Raw genomic sequence first — 10,573 nt, forward strand, 5'->3', positions numbered from 1 at the left:
CCCACTCACCCACCCACCCACCCACTCACCCACCCACTCACCCACCCACCCACTCACCCACCCACCCACCCACCCACCCACTCACCCACCCACCCACCCACTCACCCACTCACCCACCCACTCACCCACCCACTCACCCACCCACTCACCCACCCACCCACTCACTCACCCACCCACTCACCCACCCACTCACCCACCCACTCACCCACTCACCCACCCACTCACCCACTCACCCACCCACTCACCCACCCACTCACCCACCCACTCACCCACCCACTCACCCACCCACTCACCCACCCACTCACCCACCCACTCACTCACCCACTCACTCACCCACTCACCCACCCACTCACCCACCCACCCACCCACCCACCCACTCACCCACCCACCCACTCACCCACCCACCCACTCACCCACCCACCCACTCACCCACCCACCCACCCACTCACCCACTCACCCACCCACTCACCCACTCACCCACCCACTCACCCACTCACCCACCCACTCACCCACCCACCCACTCACTCACCCACCCACTCACCCACCCACTCACTCACCCACTCTACTGGGACGGGGGGGGGGGGTAGCGTGCGCTCGTCCGGATTTGCTAAATCCATCGGGGGTGGCGTCGGCACCTTCGCCCCACCGTCAGCATCACCATCATCGTCATCGTTATCATCATCATCGTCATCAGCATCTTAAGCATCTTAAGCATCATCGTCGTCAGCATCATCATCATCATCCTCAGCATCATCATCGTCGTCAGCTTCATCGTCATCATCGTCAGCATCATCCTCATCATCATCCTCAGCATCATCCTCATCAGCGTCATCGTCATCACCATCATCACCATCATCATCACCATCACCATCATCACCATGATCATGACCTTGATCATCACCTTGATCATCATCACCATCATCACCTTGATCATCACCATGATCATCATCACCATCATCACCTTGATCATCACCATGATCATCACCATGATCATCACCATGATCATCATCACCATCATCACCTTGATCATCACCTTGATCATCACCATGATCATCACCTTGATCATCACCTTGATCATCACCATGATCATCACCTTGATCATCACCTTGATCATCACCATGATCATCACCTTGATCATCACCACCATCACCTTGATCATCACCATGATCATCATCACCATCATCACCATCATCACCATCATCTCCACCACCACCACCACCACCTCCACCACCTCCACCATCTCCACCATCTCCACCACCTCCACCACCACCACCTCCACCACCTCAGATGTGCCGAATGGTGTGGAAAATCCAGTCCACCTTGGCGCTCCAATGTTCATCACTCCACCTCCACCACCACCACCTCCACCACCACCACCTCCACCACCACCACCTCCACCACCACCACCTCCACCACCTCCACCATCTCCACCACCTCAGATGTGGTGGATGTTGTGGAAAATCTAATCCACCTTGGCGCTCCAATGTCCATCACCCCATCCATCATCTCCATCAACTCCACCACCACCACCACCTCCACCACCACCACCACCTCCACCACCTCAGATTGGGTTGATATTGTGGAAGATCCAGTCCACCTTGGCGGTCCAATGTCCATCACCTCCACCACCACCTCCACCACCTCCACCACCACCACCTCCACCACCTCAGATGTGCCGAATGGTGTGGAAAATCCAGTCCACCTTGACGCTCCAATGTCCATCACCTCCACCACCACCTCCACCACCTCCACCACCCTCAGATGTGGTTGATATTTTGGAAGATCCAGTCCACCTTGGCGCTCCAATGTCCATCACCTCCACCACCACCTCCACCACCTCCACCACCCTCAGATGTGGTTGATATTTTGGAAGATCCAGTCCACCTTGGCGCTCCAATGTCCATCACCTCCACCACCACCTCCACCACCTCCACCACCCTCAGATGTGGTTGATATTTTGGAAGATCCAGTCCACCTTGGCGCTCCAATGTCTATCACCTCCACCACCACCTCCACCACCACCTCCACCACCCTCAGATGTGGTTGATATTTTGGAAGATCCAGTCCACCTTGGCGCTCCAATGTCCATCACCTCCACCACCACCTCCACCACCTCCACCACCCTCAGATGTGGTTGATATTTTGGAAGATCCAGTCCACCTTGGCGCTCCAATGTCCATCACCTCCACCACCACCTCCACCACCACCTCCACCACCCTCAGATGTGGTTGATATTTTGGAAGATCCAGTCCACCTTGGCGCTCCAATGTCCATCACCTCCACCACCAACTCCACCACCTCAGATGTGCCGAATGGTGTGGAAAATCCAGTCCACCTTGGTGGTCCACCCGCCGTGGTGAGCGTCGTTCATCTGCTTCATGAAGTACTCCAGTGCTTCCTGCTCCGTCTTGTCGAGCGCCAGCGTCTTGCGCAGGTACGCGATGTCGTCGAAGCTCTGCAACTCGGGCATCCCCGAGCCCAGCATCATGGAGAGCAGGTTGATGAAGAGGTTTGCGTGCTGCCTGATGGCCAGGTAGGCCTTGTAGCACATCTCCTGGAAGCTGCGGTGAGGAGGTGAGAGGGGGGGGGGGGTGGGGAGAGGGTGGTGAGTGAGCTGGTGAGTGAGTGAGCTGGTGAGTGGATGAGCGAGTGAGAGGGGGGTGAGGAGTTGATGAAGAGGTTTGCGTGCTGCCTGATGGCCAGGTAGGCCTTGTAGCACATCTCCTGGAAGCTGCGGTGAGGAGGTGAGAGGGGGGGGGGGGGTGGGGAGAGGGTGGTGAGTGAGTGAGCTGGTGAGTGGGTGAGCGAGTGAGAGGGGGGTGAGAGAGGGTGGGGAGAGGGTGGTGAGTGAGAGAGAGAGGGTGGTGAGTGAGAGAGTGAGTGAGAGAGAGAGAGAGAGAGAGGGTGGTGAGGAGTTGATGAAGAGGTTTGCGTGCTGCCTGATGGCCAGGTAGGCCTTGTAGCACATCTCCTGGAAGCTGCGGTGAGGGGGTGAGAGGGGGGGGGGGGTGGGGAGAGGGTGGTGAGTGAGTGAGCTGGTGAGTGGGTGAGCGAGTGAGAGGGGGGTGAGAGAGGGTGGGGAGAGGGTGGTGAGTGAGAGAGAGAGGGTGGTGAGTGAGAGAGTGAGTGAGAGAGAGAGAGAGAGGGTGGTGAGGAGTTGATGAAGAGGTTTGCGTGCTGCCTGATGGCCAGGTAGGCCTTGTAGCACATCTCCTGGAAGCTGCGGTGAGGAGGTGAGAGGGGGGGGGGGTGGGGAGAGGGTGGTGAGTGAGTGAGCTGGTGAGTGGATGAGCGAGTGAGAGGGGGGTGAGGAGTTGATGAAGAGGTTTGCGTGCTGCCTGATGGCCAGGTAGGCCTTGTAGCACATCTCCTGGAAGCTGCGGTGAGGAGGTGAGAGGGGGGGGGGGTGGGGAGAGGGTGGTGAGTGAGAGAGAGGGTGGTGAGTGAGTGACCGAGTGGGTGGCTGAGTGAGTGACCGAGCGATTGAACGGTGAGCTGGTGAGTGAGTGAGTGAGTGAGTGAGCTGGTGAGTGAGTGAGCTGGTGAGTGAGTGAGCTGGTGAGTGAGTGAGCTGGTGAGTGGATGAGCGAGTGAGAGGGGGGTGAGGAGTTGATGAAGAGGTTTGCGTGCTGCCTGATGGCCAGGTAGGCCTTGTAGCACATCTCCTGGAAGCTGCGGTGAGGAGGTGAGAGGGGGGGGGGGGGTGGGGAGAGGGTGGTGAGTGAGTGAGCTGGTGAGCGAGCTGGTGAGTGAGCTGGTGAGTGAGCTGGTGAGTGAGTGAGAGAGAGAGGGGGGTGAGGAGTTGATGAAGAGGTTTGCGTGCTGCCTGATGGCCAGGTAGGCCTTGTAGCACATCTCCTGGAAGCTGCGGTGAGGAGGTGAGAGGGGGGGGGGGGGTGGGGAGAGGGTGGTGAGTGAGCTGGTGAGTGAGTGAGCTGGTGAGTGAGTGAGCTGGTGAGTGAGTGAGCTGGTGAGTGGATGAGCGAGTGAGAGGGGGGTGAGGAGTTGATGAAGAGGTTTGCGTGCTGCCTGATGGCCAGGTAGGCCTTGTAGCACATCTCCTGGAAGCTGCGGTGAGGAGGTGAGAGGGGGGGGGGGGGGGGTGGGGATAGGGTGGTGAGTGAGTGAGCTGGTGAGCGAGCTGGTGAGTGAGCTGGTGAGTGAGCTGGTGAGTGAGTGAGAGAGAGAGGGTAGTGAGGAGTTGATGAAGAGGTTTGCGTGCTGCCTGATGGCCAGGTAGGCCTTGTAGCACATCTCCTGGAAGCTGCGGTGAGGAGGTGAGAGGGGGGGGGGGGGGGGTGGGGAGAGGGTGGTGAGTGAGTGAGCTGGTGAGCGAGCTGGTGAGTGAGCTGGTGAGTGAGCTGGTGAGTGAGTGAGAGAGAGAGGGTGGTGAGGAGTTGATGAAGAGGTTTGCGTGCTGCCTGATGGCCAGGTAGGCCTTGTAGCACATCTCCTGGAAGCTGCGGTGAGGAGGTGAGAGGGGGGGGGGTGGGGAGAGGGTGGTGGTTGAGTGAGTGAGCTGGTGAGCGAGCTGGTGAGTGAGCTGGTGAGTGAGCTGGTGAGTGAGTGAGAGAGAGAGGGTGGTGAGGAGTTGATGAAGAGGTTTGCGTGCTGCCTGATGGCCAGGTAGGCCTTGTAGCACATCTCCTGGAAGCTGCGGTGAGGAGGTGAGAGGGGGGGGGGGGGTGGGGGAGAGGGTGGTGAGTGAGTGAGCTGGTGAGCGAGCTGGTGAGTGAGCTGGTGAGTGAGCTGGTGATTGAGCTGGTGAGTGAGTGAGGTGAGCTGGTGAGTGAGTGAGCTGGTGAGTGAGTGAGCTGGTGAGTGGATGAGCGAGTGAGAGGGGGGGTGAGGAGTTGATGAAGAGGTTTGCGTGCTGCCTGATGGCCAGGTAGGCCTTGTAGCACATCTCCTGGAAGCTGCGGTGAGGAGGTGAGGGGGAGGGGGGGGGGGGTGGGGAGAGGGTGGTGAGTGAGTGAGCTGGTGAGTGGATGAGCGAGTGAGAGGGTGAGCGAGTGAGAGGGGGGTGAGGAGTTGATGAAGAGGTTTGCGTGCTGCCTGATGGCCAGGTAGGCCTTGTAGCACATCTCCTGGAAGCTGCGGTGAGGAGGTGAGAGGGGGGGGGGGGGGTGGGGAGAGGGTGGTGAGTGAGTGAGCTGGTGAGCGAGCTGGTGAGTGAGCTGGTGAGTGAGCTGGTGAGTGAGAGAGAGAGAGGGTAGTGAGGAGTTGATGAAGAGGTTTGCGTGCTGCCTGATGGCCAGGTAGGCCTTGTAGCACATCTCCTGGAAGCTGCGGTGAGGAGGTGAGAGGGGGGGGGGGTGGGGAGAGGGTGGTGAGTGAGTGAGCTGGTGAGCGAGCTGGTGAGTGAGCTGGTGAGTGAGCTGGTGATTGAGCTGGTGAGTGAGCTGGTGAGTGAGTGAGCTGGTGAGTGAGTGAGCTGGTGAGTGAGTGAGCTGGTGAGTGGATGAGCGAGGTGAGAGGGTGGTGAGGAGTTGATGAAGAGGTTTGCGTGCTGCCTGATGGCCAGGTAGGCCTTGTAGCACATCTCCTGGAAGCTGCGGTGAGGAGGTGAGAGGGGGGGGGGGGGGGGTGGGGGTGGGGAGAGGGTGGTGAGTGAGTGAGCTGGTGAGTGGATGAGCGAGTGAGAGGGGGGTGAGGAGTTGATGAAGAGGTTTGCGTGCTGCCTGATGGCCAGGTAGGCCTTGTAGCACATCTCCTGGAAGCTGCGGTGAGGAGGTGAGAGGGGGGGGGGGGGGGTGAGAGAGGGTGGGGAGAGGGTGGTGAGCGAGCTGGTGAGTGAGCTGGTGAGTGAGCTGGTGATTGAGCTGGTGAGCGAGCTGGTGAGTGAGTGAGCTGGTGAGTGGGTGAGTGAGCTGGTGAGTGAGTGAGCTGGTGAGTGGATGAGCGAGTGAGAGGGGTGGTGAGGAGTTGATGAAGAGGTTTGCGTGCTGCCTGATGGCCAGGTAGGCCTTGTAGCACATCTCCTGGAAGCTGCGGTGAGGAGGTGAGAGGGGGGGGGGGGGGGGGGTGGGGAGAGGGTGGTGAGCGAGCTGGTGAGCGAGCTGGTGATTGAGCTGGTGAGCGAGCTGGTGAGTGAGTGAGCTGGTGAGCGAGCTGGTGAGTGAGCTGGTGAGTGAGCTGGTGATTGAGCTGGTGAGCGAGCTGGTGAGTGAGTGAGCTGGTGAGTGAGTGAGTGAGCTGGTGAGTGGGTGAGCTGGTGAGTGGGATGAGCGAGTGAGAGGGGGGTGAGGAGTTGATGAAGAGGTTTGCGTGCTGCCTGATGGCCAGGTAGGCCTTGTAGCACATCTCCTGGAAGCTGCGGTGAGGAGGTGAGAGGGGGGGGGGGGGGGGGGGAGAGGGTGGTGAGTGAGCTGGTGAGTGAGCTGGTGAGTGAGCGAGCTGGTGAGCGAGCTGGTGAGTGAGCGAGCTGGTGAGTGAGCTGGTGAGTGGTGGTGGTGAGCGAGTGAGAGGGGGGTGAGAGAGGGTGGGGAGAGGGTGGTGAGTGAGAGAGTGAGTGAGAGAGAGAGAGAGGGTGGTGAGGAGTTGATGAAGAGGTTTGCGTGCTGCCTGATGGCCAGGTAGGCCTTGTAGCACATCTCCTGGAAGCTGCGGTGAGGAGGTGAGAGGGGGGGGGGGTGGGGAGAGGGTGGTGAGTGAGCTGGTGAGTGAGTGAGCTGGTGAGTGGATGAGCGAGTGAGAGGGGGGGTGAGGAGTTGATGAAGAGGTTTGCGTGCTGCCTGATGGCCAGGTAGGCCTTGTAGCACATCTCCTGGAAGCTGCGGTGAGGAGGTGAGAGGGGGGGGTGGGGAGAGGGTGGTGAGTGAGTGAGCTGGTGAGCGAGCTGGTGAGTGAGCTGGTGAGTGAGCTGGTGATTGAGCTGGTGAGCGAGCTGGTGAGTGAGTGAGCTGGTGAGTGAGTGAGTGAGCTGGGTGAGTGGGTGAGCGAGTGAGAGGGGGGGTGAGAGCGGGGTGGGGAGAGGGTGGTGAGTGAGAGAGAGAGGGTGGTGAGTGAGAGCGTGAGAGAGAGAGAGAGGGTGGTGAGGAGTTGATGAAGAGGTTTGCGTGCTGCCTGATGGCCAGGTAGGCCTTGTAGCACATCTCCTGGAAGCTGCGGTGAGGAGGTGAGAGGGGGGGGGGGTGAGAGAGGGTGGGGAGAGGGTGGTGAGAGGGTGGTGAGCGAGCTGGTGAGCGAGCTGGTGAGTGAGCTGGTGAGTGAGTGAGCTGGTGAGTGAGTGAGCTGGTGAGTGAGTGAGTGAGCTGGTGAGTGAGTGAGTGAGCTGGTGAGTGAGTGAGTGAGCTGGTGAGTGGGGTGAGCGAGTGAGAGGGGGGTGAGAGAGGGTGGTGAGGAGTTGATGAAGAGGTTTGCGTGCTGCCTGATGGCCAGGTAGGCCTTGTAGCACATCTCCTGGAAGCTGCGGTGAGGAGGTGAGAGGGGGGGGGGGGTGGGGAGAGGGTGGTGAGTGAGCTGGTGAGTGAGCTGGTGAGTGAGCGAGCTGGTGAGCGAGCTGGTGAGTGAGCGAGCTGGTGAGTGAGCTGGTGAGTGGGGTGAGCGAGTGAGAGGGGGGTGAGAGAGGGTGGGGAGAGGGTGGTGAGTGAGAGAGTGAGTGAGAGAGAGAGAGAGGGTGGTGAGGAGTTGATGAAGAGGTTTGCGTGCTGCCTGATGGCCAGGTAGGCCTTGTAGCACATCTCCTGGAAGCTGCGGTGAGGAGGTGAGAGGGGGGGGGGGGGTGAGAGAGGGTGGGGAGAGGGTGGTGAGAGGGTGGTGAGCGAGCTGGTGAGCGAGCTGGTGAGTGAGCTCGTGAGTGAGTGAGCTGGTGAGTGAGTGAGTGAGCTGGTGAGTGAGTGAGTGAGCTGGTGAGTGGGGTGAGCGAGTGAGAGGGGGGTGAGAGCGGGTGGGGAGAGGGTGGTGAGTGAGAGAGAGAGGGTGGTGAGTGAGAGAGAGAGGGTGGTGAGTGAGAGCGTGAGTGAGAGAGAGAGAGAGGGTGGTGAGGAGTTGATGAAGAGGTTTGCGTGCTGCCTGATGGCCAGGTAGGCCTTGTAGCACATCTCCTGGAAGCTGCGGTGAGGAGGTGAGAGGGGGGGGGGGGGTGGGGAGAGGGTGGTGAGTGAGTGAGCTGGTGAGCGAGCTGGTGAGTGAGCTGGTGAGTGAGCTGGTGAGTGAGTGAGAGAGAGAGGGTGGTGAGGAGTTGATGAAGAGGTTTGCGTGCTGCCTGATGGCCAGGTAGGCCTTGTAGCACATCTCCTGGAAGCTGCGGTGAGGAGGTGAGAGGGGGGGGGTGGGGAGAGGGTGGTGAGTGAGAGAGAGGGTGGTGAGTGAGTGACCGAGTGGGTGGCTGAGTGAGTGACCGAGCGATTGAACGGTGAGCTGGTGAGGTGAGTGAGTGAGCTGGTGAGTGAGTGAGCTGGTGAGTGAGTGAGGTGGTGAGTGAGTGAGCTGGTGAGCGAGCTGGTGAGCGAGCTGGTGAGTGAGTGAGCTGGTGAGCGAGCTGGTGAGCGAGCTGGGGAGTGAGCTGGTGAGCGAGCTGGTGAGTGAGCTGGTGAGCTGGTGAGTGAGCTGGTGAGCGAGCTGGTGAGTGAGCTGGTGAGCGAGCTGGTGAGTGAGTGAGCTGGTGAGTGAGCTGGTGAGTGAGTGAGCTGGTGAGTGAGTGAGCTGGTGAGTGAGTGAGTGAGCTGGTGAGTGAGCTGGTGAGTGAGTGAGCTGGTGAGTGAGCTGGTGAGTGAGCTGGTGAGTGAGCTGGTGAGTGAGTGAGTGAGCTGGTGAGTGAGTGAGAGAGCTGGTGAGTGAGTGAGTGAGCTGGTGAGTGAGTGAGTGAGCTGGTGAGTGAGTGAGTGAGCTGGTGAGTGAGTGAGCTGGTGAGTGAGTGAGTGAACTGGTGAGTGAGTGAGCTGGTGAGTGAGTGAGCTGGTGAGTGAGCTGGTGAGCAAGCGAGCTGGTGAGCGAGCGAGCTGGTGAGTGAGCTGGTGAGTGAGCTGGTGAGTGAGCTGGTGAGTGAGCCGGTGAGTGAGCTGGTGAGCTGGTGAGTGAGTGAGTTGGCGAGCTGGTGAGTGAGCCGGTGAGCGAGCTGGTGAGCTGGTGAAGTGAGCGAGTGAGCTGGCGATCTGGTGAGTGAGCTGGTGAGCGAGCTGGTGAGCGAGCTGGTGAGTGTGAGCGAGTGAGTGAGTGAGCTGGTGAGTGAGTGAGCGAGCTGGTGAGCGAGCTGGTGAGCGAGCTGTGGGCAAGCGAGGGTGAGCGATGTGAGCGAGCTGGTGAGCTGGTGAGTGAGTGAGCGAGTGAGCTGGCGAGCTGGTGAGTGAGCTGGTGAGCGAGCTGGTGAGTGAGCGAGTGAGCGAGTGAGCTGGTGAGTGAGTGAGCGAGCTGGTGAGCGAGCTGGTGAGCGAGCTGTGGGCAAGCGAGTGAGCGAGTGAGCAAGCTGGTGAGCGAGCGAGCTGGTGAGTGAGCTGGTGAGTGAGCTGGTGAGCGAGCGAGGTGAGCGAGTGAGCTGGTGAGTGAATGAGTGAGCTGGTGAGTGAGCGAGTGAGCTGGTGAGTGAATGAGTGAGCTGGTGAGCTAGCGAGTGAGCTGGTGAGTGAGCTGGTGAGCGAGCGAGTGAGCTGGTGAGTGAATGAGTGACCTGGTGAGCGAGCTGGTGAGCGAGCTGTGGGCAAGCGAGTGAGCGAGGTGAGCGAGCTGGTGAGCGAGCGAGCTGGTGAGTGAGCTGGTGAGCGAGCGAGTGAGCTGGTGAGTGAATGAGTGAGCTGGTGAGTGAGCGAGTGAGCTGGTGAGTGAATGAGTGAGCTGGTGAGCGAGCGAGTGAGCTGGTGAGTGAATGAGTGAGCTGGTGAGCGACCGAGTGAGCTGGTGAGTGAGCTGGTGAGCGGAGCGAGTGAGCTGGTGAGTGAATGAGTGAGCTGGTGAGCGAGCTGGTGAGCGAGCTGGTGAGCGAGCGAGTTCCTCCGCACCGCACGAAGTCGTCCGTCTTGGTGTAGTCTGCGGCGCCCTTGCTGATGACGAGCAGGAAGTCCTGCGTGAGCACGAAGGGCACGCGCTCACGCTTGTAGCCAAACTTCTTCTTCTTGTGGTCCAGGAAGTGGCCAAAGTCGATGTGGAACAGCTGGGGGAGGGGCAGGGGGGGGGCAGGGGGGGGGCAGGGGGGCGGGGGGGGGCAGGGGGGGGGGGGCAGGGGCAGGGGGGGGGCAGGGGGGGGAGAGTGACGCTTTACGTGCGTGCTTCTGTGGAGGGCACTAACAAAACCCCCACCCTCACCACTACTACCACTACCCACCACTACCACCCACCACCACCACCACCGCCACCACCACCACCACTACCAACACCACCACTACCGCCACCACCCCCCCCACCACCACCACCCTCACCACCCCTACCACCACCACCACCACCGCCACCACCACTACCATCCCCCCCACCACCACCCTCCCCCACCACCACCAACACCACCACCCCACCCTCACCCCCACCCCACCACCCTCACCCCCACCACCCCCCCCCCACCACCACCCCCCCCCCACCACCACCCCCCCCCACCACCCCCCCCCACCACCACCACCACCCCCCGCCCCACCACCCCCCTACCACC

At 60.5% G+C, this 10,573-nt stretch overlaps 1 protein-coding gene across 1 annotated transcript in view; it reads right to left on the minus strand.

Moving 5' to 3' along the window:
- Window positions 1–679: 679 nt before the first annotated feature.
- The window catches only part of LOC144740324 (phosphatidylinositol 4,5-bisphosphate 3-kinase catalytic subunit alpha isoform-like), a 13,328-nt gene continuing 3,434 nt past the window's right edge, over window positions 680–10,573 (minus strand). The window contains exons 3-6 of the mRNA XM_078623196.1: window positions 9,936–10,087; window positions 8,120–8,245; window positions 2,278–2,630; window positions 680–2,113 (exon numbers count right to left, since the gene is read on the minus strand). Of these exons, the coding sequence (XP_078479322.1) occupies window positions 2,300–2,630; window positions 8,120–8,245; window positions 9,936–10,087 (609 nt within the window). The 3' untranslated portion in view covers window positions 680–2,113; window positions 2,278–2,299. The remainder of the gene's footprint in view (window positions 2,114–2,277; window positions 2,631–8,119; window positions 8,246–9,935; window positions 10,088–10,573) is intronic.

Source organism: Lampetra planeri, unplaced genomic scaffold, assembly GCF_965212315.1.
Source record: "Lampetra planeri unplaced genomic scaffold, kcLamPlan1.2.h2 scaffold_2052, whole genome shotgun sequence".
Lineage (NCBI taxonomy): Eukaryota > Metazoa > Chordata > Hyperoartia > Petromyzontiformes > Petromyzontidae > Lampetra > Lampetra planeri.